A 26168-nucleotide genomic window follows, 5' to 3' on the forward strand; every position below is an offset into this window, starting at 1 on the left:
GTCTCTGTTTTTCTGCTTCCCTCTGTTTGTTCTTAATCACTCCTGTGGTTTCCTATATTGCTCTCATTTACTCTCTTTTTTAGTTTCTCCATATTGTTGCCATTCACTGTGTTGGCTGAAGGTCATTTGTCCAAGAATATGTAGCTAGTCTGTAAATGTTACCAGTTTATCTTTTGTTTTAATAATACAGTACAGGTTTCAGAGAAGAGGCTTGTATAGTCCCATGAAGTGCAATAGTTTCCTGAACATTAAGTAATACAGGACATCAAATAAATATTGTGCTTGAGGCTCATTTTGTAGTAACTCAGCACATTTGCCAACATAAAACAGGTTGTTTGCCCACAAATGCCAACTGAATCACAGTTATGTCATGAATACTGTCAAGTAGATGATAGCAAAAGGCATTTAAATTTGAGTTAATTGTACTGGGGGATGTTCATGGAAGTTGGTAATTTAATTGCTCTAACCATGCCTGAAATATGTTTCCATGTTGTCACAAAACTGCTAACTTCTGGTAACTCTTATTTGTTCTCAAGTTAATGAGCTGACTTTCGGACTTAATTGAAATCTCATTTGTTTAGACTAAGGGTGAGGTTTTCAGTTTTCTACTTTAGCAGCAGCTGTGTTAGGAAAGATTATATGATTATGAAAGACTACAAATTTATATCTGTTCAGGAGACTGAACACATTCCCTGTTAAACTGCTTTGTGAATTACATTATTTTGAGACTGCTTTAGCTCCTACCATTTAGCCCTGTTTTTCTGTTCACAGTGAGTCGTGATAACATTAAACTCAGATGCACCAGTTTTATTTGTGAATTGCTTCTGATTGCTGTAACTTTCAAAGTGCAACTAACCATTCCCAAATTAATGACACTTTGCTGCCGGAACTTGCATCCTTTGAACGTTTTGGAGGATTGGAGCAAATTTGGAGTGTCTACAGCAGAAATTAAATTTCCTTCTGATCACCATAACTCTGAACTCAAAGCAGATTATCATGATATAAAATGTTACTTCCTGCTATCATAGTCTCTTCAAAATTGACATCCAAGGGTCACTTATATCACTTGTTAAAATATGCGTGAATTTCTCATTGATCAGCAAGATGCTGTCACTTGGGCCATGTCTCTTGCTGGACAGCATGAGCAGGAGATCCCAACCAATGGATTTGGTGCCTGAGGTGGGATTTATTGCTTGTAATTTGGTATGTAAATTATTTCATTCAGAGTGACTTTTTTACTTTTAGCCTTAAGAGGCTGATTTTCCAAATTCACGGTCCTGGTGCAGTTCCTTGCCTACTGGATGTGTATATTAGTAATTGTTAACACCCACTTAGATAGAAAAATCATGGGGGGGGGGGTGCTGGTGGTGCAGGGGGATGCCTGGGATTACCTGATAATTGCTCCCTGCAAATGAGGCTTCTCACTAGCAGCATGCATTCAGAAAATTGATCCTGCGTCTTTAAAGTAAAGCCTGGCTACCCGACCCGAACCCAACTAGACCTGACTACACGTATTGAGTTTGGGTTGGGTCCAAGTTCCAAGTCCAGCATTCAGGTCGGGTCGCTGCTTCTGGAAAGTCACGGGATCAGGCTTACCCATGATTCCCCACAACTCTAGCTGCAGGAATAGCCTGCTGCTGGAACAGATGAAGGAGATTCGTGTCGGGTCTGGTCGGGCGCGAAAAAAAGTTGAAGGGCTCGGGCCAGGTTTTAATTTTATACCCGAGCCAGGCTTTACTTTAAAGCATCACAATTGAACACCCAAAAGTTTTACTACAGAATGGATAATGTAGCCAAGGATATCCATGACTGCCTTGTTAGTAATTGCTGAACAGATAATTGCTCTGGTTTACTGGTTAAGGCAAGATTTCACAAATTATTCAGAGTTTGCAATTTTCCATGACATGTCTTTAGCTTTTTGTTGTTTACCTGTTTGTTATTTGTACCTGTGACTGCACTGATCTGCTGTGAATGGTATTGTGGTCTAACTGCCGGTAACTTTCAGCATCGTCACACAATACTGTAATCACAAACTTATTACATCATGTCTACAGTAAGAAACAGGCATTCAGCCCAACTGGTCTATGCCGGTGTTTATGCTCCACACAAGACTCCTCCCATCCCTCTTCATCTAGTCGTATCAGCAGGAGACTTGTTATTTTACTGAATGCTGTTTGAAATCTGCTGTGATGTAACAAATGGTACTTGTCAATGAGACTTTAGGAAAGGATTTGTCCTGGACTATACTAGCTGATCTCAACCAAAGCAACTGTGGAGGTGCTGCAGTGCCTCTACTTAATGGAGGAGAAAACAACCCTGGGACCTGCTGATTGCTATGCACTGATTCCTGCTGGAAGTTTATACATGTGCATGCCAGAAAGAATTGGGCTCAGCTAGGCTATCCAGATCAAATAGCCTACTGATTTCACTTGAAGCTCTTGGCCATTTGATAAGGTATTAGAGGGTAACCATCACTCATGAAACAGCATCCCGTAAGGAATCTATGTCTTCAGGATTAGAACATAGAGGAGAAATTTGGAGATTTTCTTTCTAAACTGAATTTGTCAGGGAGGAGTTTACTATCTGATTGATACATGAAGTGGAAGAATAAGTTGAGCTCCCACACAGTTGAGTCTTATTCCTGCTGAAATATGTTTGCTTGTGCTGTTTTCTTCTACTTGTACATTGCGATATGGTGTAGGTCAGATTGGTTTGGATATGTTGGTGCTTGTTGTCAGTGCTTTTAGATCCTCTTTCATGAATTGTTTGTGATTTTTACATCTCTTGTTTCTGTTCAGGCTGCTGTTTTTGTGTTGTGCATTCCCCAGTTGTAGTAATGTTGTGTGCACTATCATTGATTTTTCTGGTTAATGCATAGAAAAAATGTAAGCTGCTTTCGAATTAAGCTTATGAATTGCTGATAATTCTAAATAGATAACAATTAATGAGACATTTCTGTTTAACTGATAGATTTTCATTTCCCAGATAACTATCAGTGAAAATGGAATAACCTGAATACTTCTTGAAACACAGGAAGTGGGGAGGGGTGGGGGTCACTAAAATTACACTGTTGACATGGAGTTCCTTTCTTTGGTAATTTGATGTGTTAACCTAGTTAAAATAATAATGTACCATCCTAGTTAAATTAATAGACCCATAACATTTCGTACAAGTTAATCCTGCACAGAAGGAGGCCATTCAGTCCATTGTGCCTCTGCTGGCTCTTTGAAGAAGTTATCCAGTTAGTACCAATCCTCTGTTCATTTCCCATTTCCCAGCATTTTTTCCCTTTTCAAGTATTTACCCAATTCCCTGTTGAAATATATTATTGAATCTGCTTCCATCAACCTTTCATGCAGTGTATTCCAGATTATTTTATTTTTTTTAAAAGAACTCGTCACATTCTGGTTCTTTTGACAAATACATTAAATAGTTGTCCTCTGGTTACTGACCCTTCTGCCACTGAAAACAATTTTTCCTTATTTATTCTATCAAAACCCTTGGAGATTTTGAAGACCTCTATCAAATCTCTGCTCGAAGGAGAGCAACCCCAGTTTCTCCAGTCTCTTCACATATCTGAAGTCTTTCATTCTTAGTATCATTCTAGTAAATCTCCTCTCTGTGGCCTTGACATCTTAAAGTGCGATGTCCAGATTTGGCCACAGTTCTCCATCAGAGGCTTAACCAGTGCTTTATAAAAGTTTAGCATAACTTCCTTACTTTTGTACTCTGTGCCTCTATTTATAAAGCTGAGGATCCTCTATGCCTCTTTAACACCACCTCAATTTTTCCTGCTACCTTCTAAGACTTGTGTATATACACCCCTATGTCTCTGTTACTGCATCCCCTTTAAAATTGTACCATTTAGTTTATATTGTCTCTCCTCATTCTTCCTGCCAAAATGAATCACCATTTCACACTTCTGATGCCCCAAATACTAAAAATACATCTTACTTTTTAATGTGAGATATAGGACGTACCCTGCTTTCCTTGACAGCCCTATGCACTCACTTTATGCATTTAATCTCAGCTCTTTGCTTTGTCCAGTCACGAACAGAATTTATCGAACAAGGAGGGGAGTGCAATAACTTCAACTGTACAATATAAGGAGCAGATTCAGCATTTTCAACCATGGTACATTGAATTTGCAAATGAGACTCATCCTGTCAGCAGCATTTAAAAAGTTCACTGCGATTTATTAATGTAACTTTAATTTTAAAATTGCCGTCATTCTTCTATATTTTGTATTTTTATTAGCTCACTGAATAAAAAGTGATTTTTTAAATCAACTTTAAAATGAATACATGCATTTCCCTGGCATAAGATTCAGTTAAAAAGTTTAGGCCTGGACACTGGGAATGTGTTATTACCATTGTTTGTCCTTTCCTTTTCCTTTTCCTTTTGGGCCTCCTTATCTCGAGAGACAATGGATACGCGCCTGGAGGTGGTCAGTGGTTTGTGAAGCAGCGCCTGGAGTGGCTATAAAGGCCAATTCTGGAGTGACAGGCTCTTCCACAGGTGCTGCAGAGAAATTTGTTTGTTGGGGCTGTTGCGCAGTTGGCTCTCCCCTTGCGCCTCTGTCTTTTTTCCTGCCAACTACTAAGTCTCTTCGACTCGCCACAATTTAGCCCTGTCTTTATGGCTGCCCGCCAGCTCTGGCGAATGCTGGCAACTGACTCCCACGACTTGTGATCAATGTCACACGATTTCATGTCGCGTTTGCAGACGTCTTTATAACGGAGACATGGACGGCCGGTGGGTCTGATACCAGTGGCGAGCTCGCTGTACAATGTGTCTTTGGGGATCCTGCCATCTTCCATGCGGCTCACATGGCCAAGCCATCTCAAGCGCCGCTGACTCAGTAGTGTGTATAAGCTGGGGGTGTTGGCCGCTTCAAGGACTTCTGTGTTGGAGATATAGTCCTGCCACCTGATGCCAAGTATTCTCCGAAGGCAGCGAAGATGGAATGAATTGAGACGTCGCTCTTGGCTGGCATACGTTGTCCAGGCCTCGCTGCCGTAGAGCAAGGTACTGAGGACACAGGCCTGATACACTCGGACTTTTGTGTTCCGTGTCAGTGCGCCATTTTCCCACACTCTCTTGGCCAGTCTGGACATAGCAGTGGAAGCCTTACCCATGCGCTTGTTGATTTCTGCATCTAGAGACAGGTTACTGGTGATAGTTGAGCCTAGGTAGGTGAACTCTTGAACCACTTCCAGAGCGTGGTCGCCAATATTGATGGATGGAGCATTTCTGACATCCTGCCCCATGATGTTCGTTGTTTGTCCTCACATGTGATATGAGCTCATAACTATCAGTGTTGCTATAGAAGATCCTGCAGGACATGAGATGCTGTTTTTAAGCTTTGCTTGTCTATTCAGACTGAGAATAGGTGCCCCAGATCAATGGTATCTGATTAAAAATTCTTGTGATTTCACCACCTTCTGATGGTTACATGCCATGGACTAGAGGTACCCCCTGGTGGCAGATACTGTTACAGCACTGTAGCAGTTTTGCTCCGGTCTGGCGAGGATCCAGACAATAATAATCAGACTTGTCTTTCTAGAATACCTTATCCTGTCAAAATGCCTTAAAGTGGTTAGCACAAGCATTTACTTTTGAAATGCATTGTTAATTAAGCGAATTAAACCACCATTCTGCACCAGTAATGAGCTGAATGACCAGTTTTATTGACGTATTTGGTTGAGGGATCCAAAGTACATGGAAATTTCATGGGGAATTTAAAAGTATGACAAATTTTAGCAGGATGTTGGTGGGAACAATTAGCATATGATTTGCTAAAGGAGAGTTGATGAATCTTGAGGACTATTTACAGAATGGTGTGATTTGTTCATATTTTGAAGCATTGATTGGGATTGTGACATTTCACTTTGGTGGCTTTATATAATTGAGGAAGTAGTCCCCATTATTGTAATGAAATTTATTCCTCTTCTGTTTGGAACAGATGAAATCTAATGTACCTTTGATCAACATGGTTCACAGAATGGTAACGAAAATCAGACCAAGGTTTCGACCCAGTCTCCAAGTAAGGCTGCTTGTTCCAGCTGAAATTTTAAAAAAAAATTTCATGTGGCTATTCCATCAGCAGCTTGCTTTCCACCATGGTTATGTATTCAACATTTAGAAATCAGCGTGTTCCCTTTCTCAATAATTTGGTCTGTCCTGTCATTTCTGTGAAATTGAAGTATTGTTTTCAAAGAATGATCTTCCATTGCAGGCTGCAAGGCCGGGCTTATTTTATAATGTTCAAGATTTTGTTAAACTAATTGTGTTCATATGTACCTTGTGTGAGTGTGTATTTGATTTCATTAAAGGGGCACCATATATGGTTATAAAAATGCAAACTATTTAAAATAAATCTCATAAACTCATGAATTGCATTGAAATGCAACATTGCATCTCTTGTGCACGATATCCTAGAATAGTGTACAGTATATCATGCACACGCATGTACACATTCGCACACAGATGCGTGTACACCCACACTATGTGTTAAACACTTTTTCTTGAATATATTGCCCCTTTAAGGAAGGCAAGTTAAGCAACATAAAGCATGCTTGCAGTGGCAAAGTCCAGCATTTTAGTGTGTACCATAACAATTTGCAGTGTTTGTGTGATCAAAATTACCTGTAATAGTTTAGCACAAAGGTACAGTCGGTATAAAATTAGGAATAATACCAAGAGGCGCAATTCCTTATTCATTACAGTCCATTTGTGTTAATCAAGTTGGATAGTTCAGAATGCCACGGAAAGGTGTTACTATAGCTGAGTTGATTTGAGGTTGATATTGGTGAATTGTTGCACTAATTTGATGCCGTAATTAAATATCCATCTTATCCAAACAAAATGAATCCTATCTGAGGATGAAAATGATAGATTAATTTTAGCACAATTTCAGGTTCAAAGCACATACAGTGCTGTATGTAAAATAATGCTTGGCTCTCAAATACCAGCTAAAATACCACATCCTCCACTGTACTCATTCTTCTACTGTTTCCAATTCTGAGAGTGGGGTAATTTTGATAGTTCAGAACTTAAGGTACTCAATGTAGAGGAAAGATTATCTCATGTTTACTATGTATTTATCACTGATATTTTCTATTTATCAAACTAACTTTGTATAGATCACCATCGTTAAATGCTTATAATAGAATGGCCAGCGTGTGAGAAGTGCAACCCATTTGTGTTTTTTATTCTTCTCTTCACTACCGTCCCAATTTTCTCCCCTACTGAAGACACCAGGTCAATTTGGGCTACAATTCCATGGATATCAGCAGATTGTGGTACCTCACCTAACTGACCATTCTTCATATGATCATCCTAAATAGTAAACTGAAATTGGCAATAATGGCAGGGTTTATGCATCATGCCTCTATCCACTATCTTAACAAGGGTGTTAATATACTTACATCACCAACAGTCATTTCTTTGTTATTGATGCTGGTGGCAATTCATCCATGATGGGGGTCAGGCACCATATCTGAAACACATCCAGTCCTTACCAGTTGGTCTTAGGAATGCACAGGAGTTATTGGAAAATAATCAGGAGTGGGAACCTGGATTCATTCTTCACAACCCGCTCCCACCCACTACTGTTACCACCTGCCACCGCGCCACCCCCCCCTCCCCCCACCCCAACCAGAGGAACTCAGAACAATTGTAGCACTGATACCTCAGCTAACTACCTTAGCCTTCGTCACAAAATTTAGTGGCCAGTATGGGAGGGTTAGAAGAACTATTGAAGAAGTGCTTGTTCATATCTTAGTTACTCTGTGAACGCCGGTTTAAAGCTTTATGTGGTTTATTTGATCCTGAGGTTTTGCTGTCAATACTCTTTTAATATTCTGCTGTCCCTTTTTATAATTCCTAACTTGATCTTGCTTTACTTCTGTTCTTACTATACCTGCTTAATAAATAAACTTGAATATTCAGTTTTACTTTTATTAATATAGTACAGTATTAAAATACAATCTTTTTATTTTGGGGGAGAAAGTTAATTGGCTAAAATTGTTGTAGCTTTGTGTTCATCCTATCTTTTATCATTTTGTACTAGGTGACAGGACAAGAACCAATCAGACGTGTTGTGCAACCAGTTAAAATTGCAGAAAGCAATGCTGATGTAAGTCAAGTCCAATTTTTTTCTGCAATTTTCTCCTGAAGGCAACAATACATGATTCCATAGAGCTGGAGCTGTCCACTACTTTATCCTGTTTGATTCGAGACAATGAGTGCCTGGCAAGCTATTTGACTGTGGGGAATTCAGACTGATCCCATCTTCTCCAGAATTCCCTGGACAGTGAACTGTAGCAGAAATGCTGGCTGAATAACTTTTTGTGTCTCTGTTAACCAGGGGTGAGGACTGAGGTTACAGCTACTACAGCTGAGATCAGCAGAGATGGGGAGATTAAACCAGAAACATCCATAATCTATATGTCTTAATATCACAGCCAGTAGTGCATCTATCAACTGGTGTATCAGGGAGCTTGAATCAAATGCAATTGTAGTTAAACTTGCCTTGTTCCTTTACACTATTCAGGCTAGGTTTATACAGATTAGGCCTATACTCAGAATATGTAGCTAGCATAATATTGTAATTGAAATTGAGATAGATATACTAAAAACTGATAAAATCTGGTTACCATGGAGAACAGCACAATGGGATTTTAAAAAGGTTATTAATAATTAAGTATTTTGTAGTCAGTACATTGTCTTCTTCTGAGCTATGCTGCATATCAATTATTGACTTTCCATGTGTGATTTGTCCACTTGCTGTATACCCGGTCTCAACTGAGTTATCATTGGGAGATAGCAAGCATAGATCATGCTTTTCCAGAATATAGGTGCAGAAAATTATCGTGCAGATATTAAACTACAAATATTAAAGCTACTGTAATATCAGGAGCAGCTTTATTGTGGTAATATCAACCAATGCTCAAAAAAAATCAATTCTAGTTAGAACATTTTAAAGACCCTAATTCTACTCTCATGTTATGACTATTTTCCCTCATCTTCCTATTCTCCATTCTTTCTCCATTGCATTTCTGTTTTCTTCTCGTCAGTTTAAGTAGTTTTTCTATCTAACTTAATGTATCCTATCTTAACCCCTTTTTATTCACTTCTCAGCTTGATTTTATTTTCTTCCGCTTGGTTCCATTATCCTTTTGGTAAGTTTTAAGATGAGAACTTACTAAAAAAAAAAGAGAGAGAAAGAAGGGCTGGAGGGAAGCAAGAGACAAAGAACAAAATAACTTGCATTTTATACAGCTTGCAAAGAGTTTTTTTTTTAATGGGCTGGTTTTTAAGTCAGCCAACAGCCCTGATATTGAAGATGCATCAAAATACAGAAGAGGATGTTCAGTGAATATACTCAGTGATGGTCTCTGGAGCCCAACAACTCCTAGACTTATAACTTCATTTGTAGTGCTGGATTTAGTGAGAATTTGGAGGATGTTTGTCCCTCACAAGTTTACTGATTTTACCAAAATAGTTTTTTTTTAAAAAGAGTTTATTTGCTCAGTTAGAGGATAGTGTCCCTACCTGTTGGTCATCCGTAGCAACCCGTGATGATATTGCCCTCGTTGCACTGTTAACAGTGCATGTTACCTGGGCAACTAGCACAGGCTTGTGGAATGGTGCATGGAGAGTTCACAGTGAGCTCAGCCACCTTTATGTACAAAATGATGGTCCTTGTCAGGTAACTACTGTTTTGGTAATTAATTTTAAATGCAGTTATATATTTTTTCCCATTTGTTGGTAATATAATCACACTGTTCGCAATCCTCTCAACAACAATGCCAAAACATTGTGGACAATTCCATTACTGTTTAATAAATATTCATTCTTTCTGCCTCTAGGCTAAACTAAGCAGACTTTGTGAATGGGACAAAAGACTCCAAGATCTGGAAGCCAAAGTTCGGCAGCTGAAAATGGATAAGGTATACTGCAAGGAGAGGCAAAAAGAACAGCACATATTCTGAAAATGTGAAATAAGGACATAGGAATGTTAGAAATAGGTCAGGAGTATACCATGTGCTCCTCAAGCCTGTTCCATGATTCAATAAGATCATTGCTGCACTTCTGCATCAAATCTACTTTCCTGCCCTATTCTGATAACTCTTGATTCCCTTACTGCCCAAGAATGTATCTATCTCAATTTTGAATATATTCATCAACTGAGCATTTTCACAACCCTTTGGTGTAGAGAATTCTAAAGTTTCACAACCCTCTGAGTGAAGAAATTTCTCCATGTCTCAGTCCAAAATGGCTGACCCTTTATCCTGAGACTATCGCCCCTAGATCTAGATTCTCCAGCCAGGGGAAACCGCCTCTCCCTAACTTATATGTTTCAAGCCCTCTCAGAATCTTATCTGTTTCAATGAGATCACCTCTCATACTTCTAAACCCCAGAGAATATAGGCCCATTCTACTCAATCTGTCCTCATAGGACAGCCCTCTCATCCCAGGAATCAGTTTAGTAATAAAACATCTAATGCAGGAAATGCACAGCTGGGTGATCAAAATAAGTTAATTTTCTGTTTATAACTCTTTAGCAGAATATGTCAATCAGTAGCAAATGTTCAAGTACCCTATCAGCTCTGGTCATGAAGGACTTGTTTCATAAAAATGAAGGTTAATGGTTGCAGTGTCAGGTTCCATGGAATTTTTTTTTAAAACTATGCAGCCATTTTATTTGGCTCCCCTTTGCTTACCTCTTTTACTGAAAGGAGTGATTCATACTGAAATTCCCTTCAGGATACCAGCTTCCCTTGAGTACTTATAATATATTATAATATAATATACTTAGAATATAAGAGCAGGGAGGTTATGATGGAGCTGTATAAAATGCTAGTTCGGCCACAGCTGGAGTACTGTGTACAGTTCTGTTCGCCATTCTATAGGAAGGATGTGATTGCAGTGGAAAGGGTGCAGAGGAGATTCACCAGGATGTTGCTTGGGGTGAGCATTTCAGCTATGACGAGAGACTGGATAGGCTAGGGTTGTTTTCCTTAGAGCAGAGAAGGCGGGGGGGGGAACTTGATTGAGGTATACAAAATTATGAGGGGCATAGAGGGGTAGATAGGAAGAAACGTTTTCCCTTAGAGGAGGTGTCAATAACCAGGGGGCATAGATTTAAGGTAAGGGGCAGGAGGTTTAGAGGGGATGAGAGGAAAATTTTTTTCCACCCAGAAGGCGGTTGGATTCTGGAACACACTGCCTGAAGAGGTGGTAGAGGCAGGAACCCTCACAACATTTAAGAAGTATTTAGATGAGCACTTGAAATGCCATAGCATACAAGGCTACGGGCCAAGTGCTGGAAAACGGGATTAGAATAGATAGGTGCTTGATGGCTGGCACGAGCACGATGGGCCGAAGCGCCTCTTTCTGTGCTGTATGACTCTATGACTTTACCCAAGTGGCTATTTTCCATTTATAAGCATAGATAGCACAGCTGACAGCTGTTTGACTGTGAGGAGTTCCTTAGCCAAGCTTGATCTTGTTACCCAATGCCCACACATGTACTTTCCACGAGATTCAATAGAGCAGGGGTGCTGAGGGCGATTGCTGCTTGAACTGAGAATGTGTAACTTGGCTTAAATTGATGCTAGATGCTAGGCCTTCCTGGTATGTGTACCTTGACCACATTACATGCATCCAATGAATGACTAGGAAAGCAACACAATTTATAAAGCAGAATATCATCCAGTAGGAAGTGATAACAGAGATGGAGCAATGGTTCTGTCAACTTTCTGTCTGTGTTGGAAAGATCAGAGAGAGTTTGATATGGAGTGAGCTGAAGGGTCAGCAGTAGCATAGTGTTTATGCTATTGGACTATAGTAATCCAAGGCCTGGACTATGATCCAGAAACATGGCAGTTGGTGCATTTAAATTCACTTAATTAAATAAATATGGAATAAGAAGCTAGCATCAGTAATGCTGACCATGAAACTACCCAATTGTCGTAAAAATTCATCTGGTTCACTAATGCTCTTTAGGGAAGGTAATCTGTCGTCCTTACCTGGTCTGGCCTATATGTGACTTCAGATCCACAGCAATCTGGTTTCCTCTTAACTTGGAGAAGACTGCGTTGTGAGCAGCGAAGACAGTATATCAAATTGAGGGAAGTACCTATAAACCACTGTTTCACCATTCATCATTTTGCCAATCACACCTCCTCTGGACACATCTTTTGTCTCTTTACTCATCCGTTAATATCTCCCTTTGGATTTGCTCCACCAACTCTCTTTTGTCACTTAATGTCTCCCGTCTTCTGCCCTATCACAGACCTTCCCTTTTATTCTTTTTCCACCTCCCCCATTTGACCTACTTAAAACCTATTACAGCTCTAACTTTTTCCAGTTCTGATAAAGGATCATCGACCTGAAACATTAACTTTGTTTCTCTCTCCACAGATGCTGCCAGACCTGTTGAGCATTTCCAACATTTTCTGTTTTTATTTCAGATTCCGCATCAGCAGTATTTTGCTTTTGCTCTCTGAAATGGTCTAGCAAGGCATTCAGTTGTATAGGGACAGGCAATATTTTTAAAAAAATTTTTTTTTAAATTTTTTAATTTAGAGATACAGCACTGAAACAGGCCCTTCGGCCCACCGAGTCTGTGCCGACCATCAACCACCCATTTATACTAATCCTACACTAATCCCATATTCCTACCACATCCCCACCTGTTCCTACATTTCCCTACCACCTACCTATACTAGTGGCAATTTATAATGGCCAATTTACCTACCAACCTGCAAGTCTTTTGGCTTGTGGGAGGAAACCGGAGCACCCGGAGAAAACCCACGCAGACACAGGGAGAACTTGCAAACTCCACACAGGCAGTACCCAGAATTGAACCCGGGTCGCTGGAGCTGTGAGGCTGCAGTGCTAACCACTGCGCCACTGTGCCGCCCTATGTACTAGCCTTGCTGCCGAAGCCCACATCCGATGAATGCATTTTAAAAAAAAATCAAAAACAGAGCTGACCAGATTGAGAAGTTATATTTAGCCTGCATGTTTTGGAGGGTTACTGAAGTGAATCACAATAAGATTTACTATAAGTGTTATTGAATGCCTTTTTGACAAGTCCACAGTCTCCCTCTCTTCTACCATAGACCTTCAAGCACCGGAGGTAATGCAGAGAAACATCACAAAGCAGATTCCTAGTGTCAGGGATCCAAGTGATGAGAAAGGGCACACATGCAGAACCAATCCTGTGAACAGCTAAAGAAAGTGTTTGCTGTCTGAGCCACTGCAGAAACTGATTGTAATATATAAGGATGTCAGACAAAGACAGGACAGAACTCTGCTCTGGAGCTTTAAAAGAATAACAGACTTATTTGACCTGATGGTTTTTGCTTGCTTGCTCACCTACTTCAATTAGGATAGAGCAAAGCAAAAGTGCCACATTGGTAACAGTTCAGCAGCTGGTGAAGGCTGATGCTGGAACCTTCTGGGTAAATTGCAATGCTTCATTGTGCTGTTAGATAGAATGCAAGAATCCAAGCAAATGGAATCTGCATCAGGAAAGGATTGTATGAATCATAACTGTTAAGCCACAAACCCATTTTGACTCAGCACAGACAGGAACTTCTGTCCTGTCTCCCGCACTTCTTGTCACTCAGTCATACAAGCTTCTATTTCTAAGGTACTTTACACCCACCAAATGATACCCCGACCCTCTGCCTTCCCACTCTCCTACCACCATTCCAGCTTGAATTCCCTTTGATTAAATCCACAGCTACCCTACATGTGACTCTTTGCATTCCCCAATGGGCCCATTGTAGTTCCTGTTGCTGCATCCTTATGAACAGCAACCCCAGCACCTCATCCTCCTGTCTTGTTGATCTTCCACTCACTGGGTATCAACCGCCTTCCCCTCCTATCTGTCCTGAGTTAGATAAGATTTTTGATCGACAAGGGAGTCGAGGGTTATGGGGGGCTGGCAGGAAAGTGTAGTTAAGGCCACAATCAGCCATGATCTCATTGAATGATGGAGCAGACTCAAGTGGCTGAATGGCCTACTCCTGCTCCTATTTCTTGTGAGCTGACCTACCACTATCCCCTTGGGCTCTGCGAGTGGATCAATCATTGCCCCTCTCTGCATTTCCTTCCAAAATGTCCGTTCACTGGTGTATTTTAAATGGAAACTTGATTTACAGGGATGTCTGAGATAACTGCATCTTTGGTTTCATTTGGGTAGTACTAAGATGATGATTGCTGCAAGTTCTAATTTGTCATGTCTCTTCAGGACAAGCTTGAATCTGTACTAGAGGTAACGCACAGGCAACTGGATCAATACAAAGGACAGCCAACCCATACTGAGAAGATTGCCTATCAACAGCGGCTTCTGCAAGAGGACCTGGTTCAGATCAGAGCCGAGATTTCAAAAGTCTGCACAGTAAGTGCTTTCTACATACTTCATGTCACATCATTTAACCAGTTGTCATAATTTGTATCGTCTATTCTTAAAAGGAAAACTTACAAAATATCCGATATATTCAATAGTCAATTGACTGAAAGGTGACAGTATGATTTCAGTTTCTGACACACGAGTACTCTGAATTCCTCTCGGTACACAGAAGTCAAGCAGTATGCCAAGTGGTATTTGCTGATGAAGCAAAGATAGGTAGGAGAGTATGTTGTGAAGAGGACGTAAGGAGTCTGCAAAGGGATATAGATAGGTTAAGTGAGTAGGCAAAGATCTGGCAGATGGAGTATTAGGTGGGAAAGTGTGAACTTGACCACTTTGGCAGGAAGAATAGAAAAGCAACCTATTTAAATGGAGAGAGATTGCAGAACTCTGAGATGCAGAGGGATCTAGGTGTCCTAGTCCACGAAACACAAAAAATTAGTTTGCAGGTACTGCAAGTTATTAAGGCAAATGCAATGTTGTTGTTTATTACAAGGGGAATGGAATATAAAAGTCGAGATGTTTTCCTACAATTGTACAGGACATTGGTGAAACCACATCTGGAGTATTGTGTATAGTTTTGGTCTCCTTACTTTAGAAAGGATATAATTGCATTGGAAGCAGTCCAGAGAAGGTTCAATGGACTGATTCCTGGGATGAGAGGGTTATCTCATGAGGAAAGTTTGGATTAATTGGGTCTGTATTCATTAGATTTTAGAAGGATGAGAGGTGATCTGATTGAAACGTACAATATCCTGAGGGGACTTGACAGGGTGGAGGTGGAAAGGATGTTTCCCCCTGTGGGAGAGACTAAAACTAGGGGGCACAGTTTAAAAATAAGGTGTCTCCCATTTAGGACAGAGATGAGGAGAAATTTTTTCTGAGTGTCATGAGTATGTGGAATTCCTTGGAGAGCGGTCGAGGCAGGGTCATTGAATGTTTTTAAGGCAGAGGTAGACATATTCTTGACAAACAAGGGAATCAAAGGGTATCGGGGGTAGGCAGGAAAGTGGAGTTGAGTCCACAAACAGATCAACCATGATCTTGTAGAATGGCAGAGGAGACTCGAGGGGCCGAATGGCCTACTGCTTCTAGTTCATATGTTCGTACGAAACCAGTTTCACCAGGCCATATTGTATCAGTTTCATTTTCCATTGACTGCCGTGACTGGTGTGAAACCATATTTTGCAGGTGCTCATGCAGCCTGTTGGTTCCCATGGGAAAAACTTTAAAACTTTGTGTAGAATTTCTTTTAGTATGGTAAGAAAATGGATGCTTCCGCCTGCTGACCTGACCATAAAATTTGTTGACAGAGAGAGCAGAGTTGCTGGTCAGACTGCAGTTTTTCTGCAGTGGAACAGAGTTCTACCCTTCACCGCAGCCAGCAGATCAGAACGGGCAGTATAGCTGCAGTCTTAGTAGATACACTGGGTGCTGCCAAGATACTGTTACTGCTATAACAGGTATTCTGAGTAGTTGCTGCAGTTGTGCATCATCTTTAGGGAAGTGATGTATTCCTTTTGAGGCCTAACATTTGGAGTAATTTTATTCAAATAGTGATGTTTTGTTCTGAGAAGAATGTTGAAGGATCTGAATGTTGAATTACAGTTGGTCTTTGTTGGTGCTTCTGTTTGCTGCCCAATCCTTTTTGACCATGAAACACACACAGCCAATAGTATGTGCAGGAGGTAGGCAGGAGACCTGCTTCAAGGTCCCTGTCAACACAGGTTTGCCCCCAGTGTGAGGAGTACAATATTGGCCCGACACTGAATCTGAACCACTATGCACTGCATTCAATTAGAATTGATTATAAATTAAACATTTTATGGGGTTAAATTATATTAAACATCATGACCAATAGTATTAAGCAACAGTGATTTCTCCACGGTCAAACTCACACAGAGAATTAGCAAGGTTTTTGCTGATGAGGAAATCTCAAAAGATTTATGGTGTGGATTAGCAAACTGTTCAGGTGAAACTTTTTACTTGTCTTTTGAATTAATGCTTGCACTGTTTTTAGGAAATTCATGCAAGACTACAGCTAGAAGAAGCTCCTTAATAGTAAATATATAGAATAAATCACAAGGTCAAGCAATTGAAGCTGAGACGATAAGCTCCTTTAAAAAGGAGCTGGAATTGGGCTATGAAGATCCATACTTATTCTCTGGTGTGTCTAAGATAATGAAATTCAATCAGGCCAGTGGTCAGGGCCTTTCTCAGAATCATCTTGCGGAAAGTGACGCACTCCCTTTTGAGGCCAAATTGGAGTACTTTTATTCAAATAGTCATGCATGGTTGTCAGAAGAATGGGCTGGGGAGGAGAAACGAGTTTCTACTGTTGCCTCTGGAAGTCCACATATTGACATTGAATGAGCACAAAATCGGAGCTGAGGTACTCCCTTTCCTCCACAATTTAATCATCAGTGATATGTGAATTGGGGATCATTAAGGTCTCAGAGTGTTTGTTCCAGACATTTCCAAAAGCATTTAAGCACGCCTTTTTGCAGATAATATTGAGGAAGGTTCTACAGAGAGTGTCGGGAAACTGCAGATGGAAATGGATTGATAGGGAACAGAAAAAGCTGTAGTTGAAGTCATCTGGTATTTTATGAGCTCTGGGATTGGACAAATGGATTGCAGTTATGTCTGTTTCTGTGTTAAGAGTCCCTTATGGGATGATAATAAAGCAGTCCAGGAGATAAAACAATAACAAGACAGTTGTCCACTTTTAATCCATCTGAGTGTTTGTTTTCCATTGATTATACTGTGGGATTAAACAAACTCGTGCATCATTTCTCTCTAGGAGCTGGAGAATGCATGGAAAGAATATGAACAGACAGAAAATGACGTGAACCAGCTCAAGGAAGCAATCCTGGGACACATGAAAACTGCACCAAACCCCCAGGTAGGCTCAATGTGTAGGAGCTGTGCATTATTGAAATAATTAGCTTAAGGCTCAGTGCAAGACGACACTAAGTTTGAAAAAGGTATGGCAACAATTTGGTAATTTAAGGAGTAGGTGCCAAGTTTCATTTTAAAGGCACATAAATTGTAGGTGGAAGTTAGGAATTGGATGCTTTGAGTTCTTGGGAAAGAATAAAGTAGAGTAGGAGACAATAGGATACATGTTCTGAGCAAGAAAGCTGCAGAATTAGACAATGTATGGGATTCTATGCTCTCCTCCACAGCGACTTTGGAGGTGGGGAGAGCATATAATTTGGCGGGGTGGTGGTGGGTGGGACCCTGCCAGATTCCTGCCTCCACCCAAGTTAAGTCTAGGGCGGGAAGCCTTGTGAATGTCCTTCCTGCCCTGCCACCAATTGAGGCCCTTGAGTGAGCAATTAATAGCCCACTTAATGGACTTAGAGGGACCTGGCATCGGGAAGTGGGTGGGCCCGCTGAGAGACACCCCACCGGCCTTGCTACCCGCGACACCCACCCTGCAAAACCCTTCCTGCCCTGGCTTACCTGTGATAAAAACAAGAAATGCTGGAAATACTCAGCAAGTCTGGCAGCATCTGTGGAGAAAGAAGCAGAGTTAACGTTTCAGGTCAGTGACCCTTCATCAGAACTGGCAAATATTAGAAATGTAAAAGGTTTTAAGCAAGTAAAGCGGGGGTGGGGCAAGAGATAACAAAAAAGGTGTTGATAGGACAAGGTCACAGAGAATAACTGACCAGAAGGTCATGGAACAAAGGCAAACGGTATGTTAATGGTGTGGTGAAAGACAAAGCGTTAGTACGGAGAGGGTGTTAATTGACAGAAAAAAGAACAGCCCTGGCCCCAAGCACAAACGTGATAAATAATAGTGGGTAGGCACAGCAGAAACAAACTAAAATAAAACAAACAAAGAAAAAATAGCTAAAAATAAAAAGGGGGGGGCCTGTCATTCTCTGAAATTATTGAACTCAATGTTCAGTCCGGCGGGCTGCAGCGTGCCTAAACGGTAAATGAGGTACTGTTCCTCGAGCTTGCGTTGATGTTCGCTGGAACACTGTAGCAATCCCAGGACAGAGATGTGGGCATGAGAGCGGGGGGTGGGGAGGGGGCGGGGTGGTGGGTGGGTGTTGAAACGGCCAGCAACCGGAAGCTTGGGGTCGTGCTTTTGGACTGAGCAGAGGTGTTTCACAAAATGGTCACCCAATCTGCATTTGGGCTCCCCAATGTACAGGAGACCGCATTGTGAGCAGCAAATACAGCATACTAAATTGAAAGAAGTACATGTAAATCATTGCTTCACCTGAAAGGAGTGTTCGGGGCCTTGGATAGTGAGGAGAGAAGAGGTAAGTGGGCAGGTATTACACCTCCTGCGATTGCAGGGGAAGGTGCCATGGGAAGGGGATGAGGTGGTGGGGGTAATGGAGAAGTGGACCAGGGTGTCGCGGAGGGAACAATCCCTTCGGAATGCTGACTGGAGGGGAGGGGAAGATGCGTTTGGTAGTGGCTTTAAGATAACTGCTAATATTGGGCCATTCAATTTTCAAGGCCTGTGTATTGTTAGGAGGAAGAAAAATAAAGTCTCCAAAAGATATATTTTAAAATGTCAAATAAAACAGTAAAACCTGTGACCTGGTTCTGGTGCCTCAGTTGAGTCCATTACCGGCAGCAGCCACTGCCTCTGCAATGGTGCTGCTCAGTTAAATAGCTGCTGGCCTTTGATTGGTGGACAGCTCTCAACATGCAGGACTTCAGTCGCTGGCGTCCTTGATCCTGGGGAAGGCCCGCCACTGTCCACTTAAGTGCCTAATTGGTCCTTGATTTGTCAGGCCCAGAGGAGGCAACACGAGGATCTCGCCGGAACTCTAGCCCCAGTTGAGAGCCCCGTTGCCCAAATAAAATCCTGGCCTATATGTTTGCTTCAATTGGGACAAATTCCACTGATTTTCCATTAGTGGGCCCCACATTTGGTTGCAGGGAAGCAAAGAGTAGAATAGGGGCCTGGGGGAACATTTCAGTGAGGTAGTGGGAGGCGGGAGGCAAGTGCTGTATTTCCATTTATGTGGGACGGGCAGGCATTGGTGATGGGCCCACAGTGGTGCAGGCACCTGCCAGCCCCAGTCAAATTCTATGTATTTCCACTGACCTTACAAACACGAGAATGATCAGTGTTGGAGGGTGCCAGTGGGCACAACTTTAAGATAACTGCTAACATTGGGCCATTAGATTTTCAAGGCCTGTGTATTGTTAGGACGAAGAAAAATTAAGTCTCCAAAAGATATATTTTAAAATGTCAACAAAAAGAGTGAGTCAAATCTAACAATGTACTGGAAAACCAGAAAATTGAAAAAAGGTAAAACAGCTTCAGACCCTTTTAAGAGCTATATGGATTTGAGCTGCATGGTCCAGTCATCAGTGCCTTTTTGCTCCTGTGCCAAAAGCCTTAGACTCCAAAATATGCTCCAGTGTGTTTAGTTTTGATTAGATTATCTTCGAAGAGCCCTTACAGTTTGAGAATTTAATGACCTGTTTATTATACAAAAAAGCTTCCAATGGAAGTGGCTCTATTTTGTAACTGTTTTCATTGTGGCCAGCCATCTAGTGTATATGGGAAGTGGATACAGCAACAATGGAGAGCTGAAATTATGCACACTTAGTGTAGTCTAACTGAGACCATCTTCAATCTGTAAGGAAGTAGATAAATTCCCAGTACTGCAGTGGGAGATACAGTTTAGAAGTTACAATTAAAGCACCATGTTAAAGCAGAGTTGAAGCAGGTTTATTCTGAAATTTGACCTGTGCTTTAGCTGATCTTTAGGAGCATGATAATATATGGGGAATAAAATTGCACTGTCTAGGTACAACTGTGACGAGCACAAAATTCACCAAAAAATATGAACTAGAAAAGAAAGCCATGTAGAGTATGACATTTGCTTCTTTTAACATAGGAACATAGGAGCAGTAATAGGCCATTCAATACAATCATGGCTCATCATCCACTTCACTTCTTTTCCCCCCACGCTATCCCCATATCCATTTTTGTCATTTGTTACGACCAGGTGAGAAAGGCGTCTAGGGTGTCCCTTTTAGCCTTCACCTGATCTTATTAACAGGGTTTTGTTTTTAAACACTGTGTTTTGAGTTCCCCTTGGTGAATCCTTGTTCACCGCTTTCCAATTATAAGGCAAAGAAATGAGTACAAACGGGCCTTCTTAGGTTTAAAGAAGAAAAGTGAAATTTATTAAAATTTAAACTCTAATTCATCCAACACCTACGGATACATGCCGCACCCCACGCTAGCATGCGAATAGAGACAGAAGAGAGCAGAAGAAAAATAGTGGAGAGGTTTGAGGCAATCTCTGAAGAGGGGTTTTTGTTACTGTGCTTCAAGCTCGCTGTAGTCCTTCCTTGTAGGTAGATCTTGCTTTTCATTGGGGCCCAGTATTCTTCTTAAACCTTGTTCACTGTAGGAGACTTTTCTCTCTCGGGGTTCATATGTCTTCAATGGATTGTGAAGCTGGTGAGAACGAGATGAGAGCAGACAGGAGAGAGGTCATTTCCAGTCCAGGAGCAAAAAACTTTGAGTTTTAAAACTCTGTGGCAAGTTCAAATTCAAAAAAGTCTAACAGCCAGTTAGTCATATGACTAAACTGGTCTGACCAGGTCTTTGTGTGTATTCGGCCATTTTAGCAGTTAACCTGGAATGCCAGCTTCTCCACCTTCAACATCTGGTAATCAAAAGTCCATTGTGGATTACATTGGAGCAGGGAGTGGACTCTTTGTCCTTTCCAAGTACTGCATGTTACTATGCAAATGTCTTTCCAGTCAAGGGTCTGGTGCTTTTTTTTTAAAAGCAAGTTCTTTCTTTACTCCAGTGACTGTTTAAAAATCAATGTTCATATGGCAAAATTAATGTGTCTCATTCTTATCAGGTGGGGGCCTGCATGACACATTGGTATTTAGAAATCTGTCAATCTCTGCTTTAAGCACAATAACTGAGATTCCACAGCCCTCTGAGGTAGAGAATTCCAAAGATTCACAACCCTCGGAGTAAAGAAATTTCTCCTTATCTTGGTCCTAAGTGGCTTCCCTCTTATTTTGAAATTGTGTCTCCTGGTTCTAGATTACCACACCAGGGGAAACATCTTACCTGCATCTACCCTGCCTATCCCTTTAAGTATTTTGTAGGTTTCAATGAGATCACCTCTCATTCTTCAAAACTCTAGAGGATACAGGCCCAGATTCCCCAGTCTCTTCATAGGACAGTCCCGCTATCCTGGGAACAAGTCTGGAGAACCTTTGTTGCACTCCCTCTATGGCAATAATATCCTTCCAAAGGTAAGGTGACCAACCTGCACACAGTACTCCAGGTGCAGTCTAACCAAGGTTCTATGCAATTGAAGCAAGACTTCACTGCTCCTGTACTCAAATCCTCTTGCGATAAAGGCTAACATTCCATTAGCCTTCTTAATTACTTGCTGCACCTGCATGTTAGCTTTCAGTGACTTATTGACAAGGACACCAGGGTCCCTTTGTACATCTACACTTTCTAATCTCTTACCATTTAAGAAATACTCTACAAATCTGTTCCTCCTACTAAAGTAGATAACCTCACATTTTTCCACATTATATTCCATCTGCCATGTTCTTGCCCACTCACTAAGTCTGTCCAAATCCCCTTGAAGCTGCATTGCATCTTCCTCACAACACACTTTCCTAGTTTTGTGTCATCCGCGAGCTTGGAGATATTACATTTGATCCCCACATCCAAATCATTGTGAACAGCCGGGGCCCAAGTGCTGATCCTTGCGGTACTCCACTAGCCACAGCATGCCAATGCGAGAATGACCCATTTATTCCTGCTCTCTTTCCTGCCTGTTAACTAATCCTTAATCCATGCCAGTATATTACTTCCTATCCCATGTGCTTTAATTTTGCTAACCAACCTCCTGTGGGGGACTTCATCAAAAGACTTCTGAGAATCCAAGCATATTACATCCACTGACTCCCCTTTATCAATTCTGTTTGTAACATCCTCAAAAAACTCCAACAGGCTCGTCAAACATGATTTCCCATTCATGAATCCATGTTGACTATGCCCAAACAGATCATTATTACCCGAGTGTCCATTTATCACATCCTTTAGAATAGATTCTAACATTTTCCCTACTACTGATGTAAGGCTAACAGTTCTGTAATTCCCTGTTTTCTCTCTCACTTCCTTCTAAAATAGTGGGGTGTGCTTTGCTCTACATTCTCACCCCAAAACTGTGTTTTTAAAATTATATGTTTCTTTTATGTATTTTCCCTTCCTCCTTTTCTCTACCATTTTAGCCTTTCCTGAAGATGTTGAATTAGGCCCGGCAAAATTGTATAACTTCTGCTGAGACCTCCATTCATGCCTTTGTTTACCTCTAAATTTGACTTTCCAACACGCTCCTGGCCAGTCTCTATCTTTCGCCCTCTGTAAAATTAAGCTCATCCAAAACTCAGCTACCTGTAAACTAACTCGCACCAAGTCATGTTCACCCATCACTCCTGTTATGGTTGACCTACATTGGCTCTGGTTGAGCAATGCCTCGATTTTAAAATTCTTATACTTATTTTCAAATCCCTCCATGGTTTAACCCTTCCCGACCTCTGTAACCTCTTCCATCCCTACAACTCTCCTCTAAGTCTGGCCACGTGCACATCTGGATTCTAATGCCTTCAACTGCCGAGTCCCTAAGCTCTGGAATTCCTTCCCTAAACCTTTCCTCCTTTTAAGATTCTCTTTAAAGCCTACCACTTTGACCAGGCTTTTGGTCATTTGTCCGAGTATCTCCTTATGTGGTTTGGCAAGCACCTTGAGATGCTTCACTATGTTAAAGGTGCTATATAAATGCAAGTTGTTGTTGTTGTTGCTGTTGTTTGCCATCCTCCGGTTTCTTGCCACAGTTATCATTCTTCATGTGTAAGTTCAGACAGGATATGTTAAGCTGCTCAACTAATATGGGGCAGAGCATCAAAGCCAAGCCTAACCCTGTCTAGTCAATGCTTACACATGTACTTTCCAGCATGGGTTATTGGATAGCAGTCAGGGCTGGCGTGTTATAGGGCCTCAAGTAGTGGGCTGGGAGTGAGGAGAAGCGATCGATGGGGTGTGAAAAATCAAGTGGGAGAGCAGGGTTGGTAATGTGCCCGTTGCCTTCATGCTGCCATGGTATTTATCAGGAGTGGGAAGGTGGTGAATGGCCCTCCCACCCAGAGGCCAATTGAAGCTTTTAAGTGGCCAATTGAGGGCTTATTACTATCGCCACTGGCACTTTACTAGCAGCGGGTGTGCCCTCTGCCTCTTGGGGAGACTGCCAGGTAAACACTGGCAGCCTCCCTACAGGCTTAGGTTGGGGTGGAGTCCCCTTCTGATCAGACACTCTGTGGTCTCTCCCGGCCAACAATGGCTGTCCCTGTGGCAACACTGCCCCTTGCCCTTACCAACTGCACCCGCAGCACCCCGCCCCCCCCCCCCCCCCACCTTCCCCGTTTGACTGGCAGCTCTTGGAGGTGGGATCTTCACCCTGAAAAGTGTGAGCTCGTCAGCTGCCTGATAGATATAAAATCCGGTCCTCACTCCCCAGAACTGCCGAGGCAGGGTTGCCCCTGGCTTTCCAGCCCGACGTCAGGACCACTGCCACCCTGACAAAATTCCAGCCCAGGTATGGGATCTTTAGCTGACTTTTGCCTGAACCAAGATGGAATGAGGCCAATTGCAGAAGCCCTGCCGACACCCTGGCTGAGGACAACTACCTCTGCACAAACAAGAGATCAAACCTGGGATTTGCTTGGTTTGTATGGTGCAACACATTACCTTAACCAACTGAGCATCCAGGCTAATTTATCAACTTATTAACAAAGTCGACATATTGATCCCACTTTTGCTATCCATGGCTATGTTGTGCAGCTCCTTTAAATAACAGTTAGTTGCCTTGTACTGATAAAATTCCAGAGCAAAGGTTATTCTCAGTCTCTGGTCCCTGTGCCGAACCTAAGGGTTGCTTTGTGTAATTTGAATTTGTAAACTGATGATTTATTTTCTGGATTCAGGATCAAGAACAGATAAGAAAGGATCTGTGGAGGATTGAGGATGTTATGGGAGGCCTCAGTGTGAACAAGAACAACTATAAAATGATTATTGAATCCATACAGAATCCTGGTGAGTACAAGTTTAGGAACTTGTTTGTGTCTGGTTTCCTTTACCATTATGTAACAACAGCTTCCACCTGCCATCTTTTGACATTCACCTCCCCGTTTTTTTTTCAATTAAAATAAAATTGCTGGGAATCCTTTTAGCCTGGCTCTGTTGGTAGCACTTATGACTCTGGCTCAGAAGATTGTTATTAAAGTCTCTCTCCAGAACTTGAACCCTAGGCTGGCACACTAGTGCAGGACTGAACAAGTTGCTGTCTCTTTGTCGAGATCTTAAACTAAGGCTGTTTTCCCCTTAGGTAGCATGCACAATATCAGGGACAGGCTACAAAATTGTAACTGGGAAACAACACTGCAACCCCATATCCACCACCATGCAAACCTATCCCCTGAATGTCCCATGTGTCATTTGAAGAAAAGCAATGAGTTCTGACCAACACTCCTCCAAAGTAAAATTATGAGTCATTCATGTTACTGTTTGTGGGGTTTTTCCATGCATAAATTACTGCCTTGCTTGTTTACATAGCAATGTAATTGCATTCAAAGCAGCAAGGTACTTCAAAGTAATTTGTTGTGTGATGTTTTAAAACATTTACGAGAAATGTGATAGACATTTGTTATATTTTGGGATTTTTTTTGATCTCCACACAAAGATTTGGAAATGAGTGATATACATGTGTTGTACTGTGAAACAAAATGATTTTACCCAGGTTTAAGAAGCCACAATTCCCTATCAGTTATCAGCTGAACAGCATCCATGTTCCCTTACAGGCAGCAGATAAACACGTGTGATTCCAGATCCTTTACTGAATCAGCGTGGTTCAGTTGGTGGCACTCTTGCCTCAGCAGCAAGGCTGTGGGTTCAAGTCCCACACCAGAGGCTTGAGCGCAAAAGTTTAGACCAGCACTTCAGTGCAGTAGTGAGGGAGTGCTACCCTGTTGGAGGTGCCGTATCTCAGATGAGAATTTAAACCAATGCCCCATCTGATCTTTCAGCTGGCATTATTTCGAAGAGAAAGGGAATTCTCCCTGGTGACCTGGCCAATATTTATTTCAATCAACATCACCAAATCAGATTATCTCATTATCACATTTCTATTTGTGGGAGCTTGCTGTGTGCAAATTGCAGCCGTATTTGCTACATTACATCATTCAAAAGTACTTCATTGGCTGTAAATCGCTTTGGGACGTCCTGAAGTCATGAAAGGCACTATATAAATCCAAGTCTTTTTTCTTTTAGTTAAATGTCAACAAGTGATTCCAGCCCCCTTACAGTCGGCAGCTAAACATTATCTAAGAGATCCCCAGCTCCCTTACTGTCTTAGCCCAGGCACTTTGTACTGACAGAAGTGCTGTGCTCAAAGCATTAACTTTTTAAGACTGTTGGCAGATTGCTAATGTATTTCCAGCATTTTCAGTTTTTATTTCAGGGCATCATTATTTGAAAAAAAAAAATATTTTTATCTATTTCTTACCATCTTGGCCTTTACATTGGACTTTACTTGGAAATAAAAAAAACTTGTTTACCAATCTCATCAGAAGTTCAGCCATATTGAAGTTAAAAAGAGAGAAAATCCACCGAACCAGGAATTAAGCATATTCAATCACAAAT

General features: G+C 41.5%; 1 protein-coding gene across 6 annotated transcripts in view; it reads left to right on the plus strand.

The window, feature by feature from the left end:
• plekha7b (pleckstrin homology domain containing, family A member 7b) overlaps positions 1 to 26168 on the plus strand; it is a 549182-nt gene that overhangs the window by 469366 nt on the left and 53648 nt on the right. For all 6 annotated transcript variants that reach the window (XM_068046273.1, XM_068046275.1, XM_068046276.1 and 3 more), the window contains 5 exons: positions 8075 to 8140; positions 9876 to 9956; positions 14273 to 14422; positions 17238 to 17339; positions 24455 to 24563. In XM_068046273.1, the coding sequence (XP_067902374.1) occupies positions 8075 to 8140; positions 9876 to 9956; positions 14273 to 14422; positions 17238 to 17339; positions 24455 to 24563 (508 nt within the window). The remainder of the gene's footprint in view (positions 1 to 8074; positions 8141 to 9875; positions 9957 to 14272; positions 14423 to 17237; positions 17340 to 24454; positions 24564 to 26168) is intronic.

This window comes from Heterodontus francisci, chromosome 14 (genome assembly GCF_036365525.1).
Source record: "Heterodontus francisci isolate sHetFra1 chromosome 14, sHetFra1.hap1, whole genome shotgun sequence".
Taxonomy (NCBI): domain Eukaryota; kingdom Metazoa; phylum Chordata; class Chondrichthyes; order Heterodontiformes; family Heterodontidae; genus Heterodontus; species Heterodontus francisci.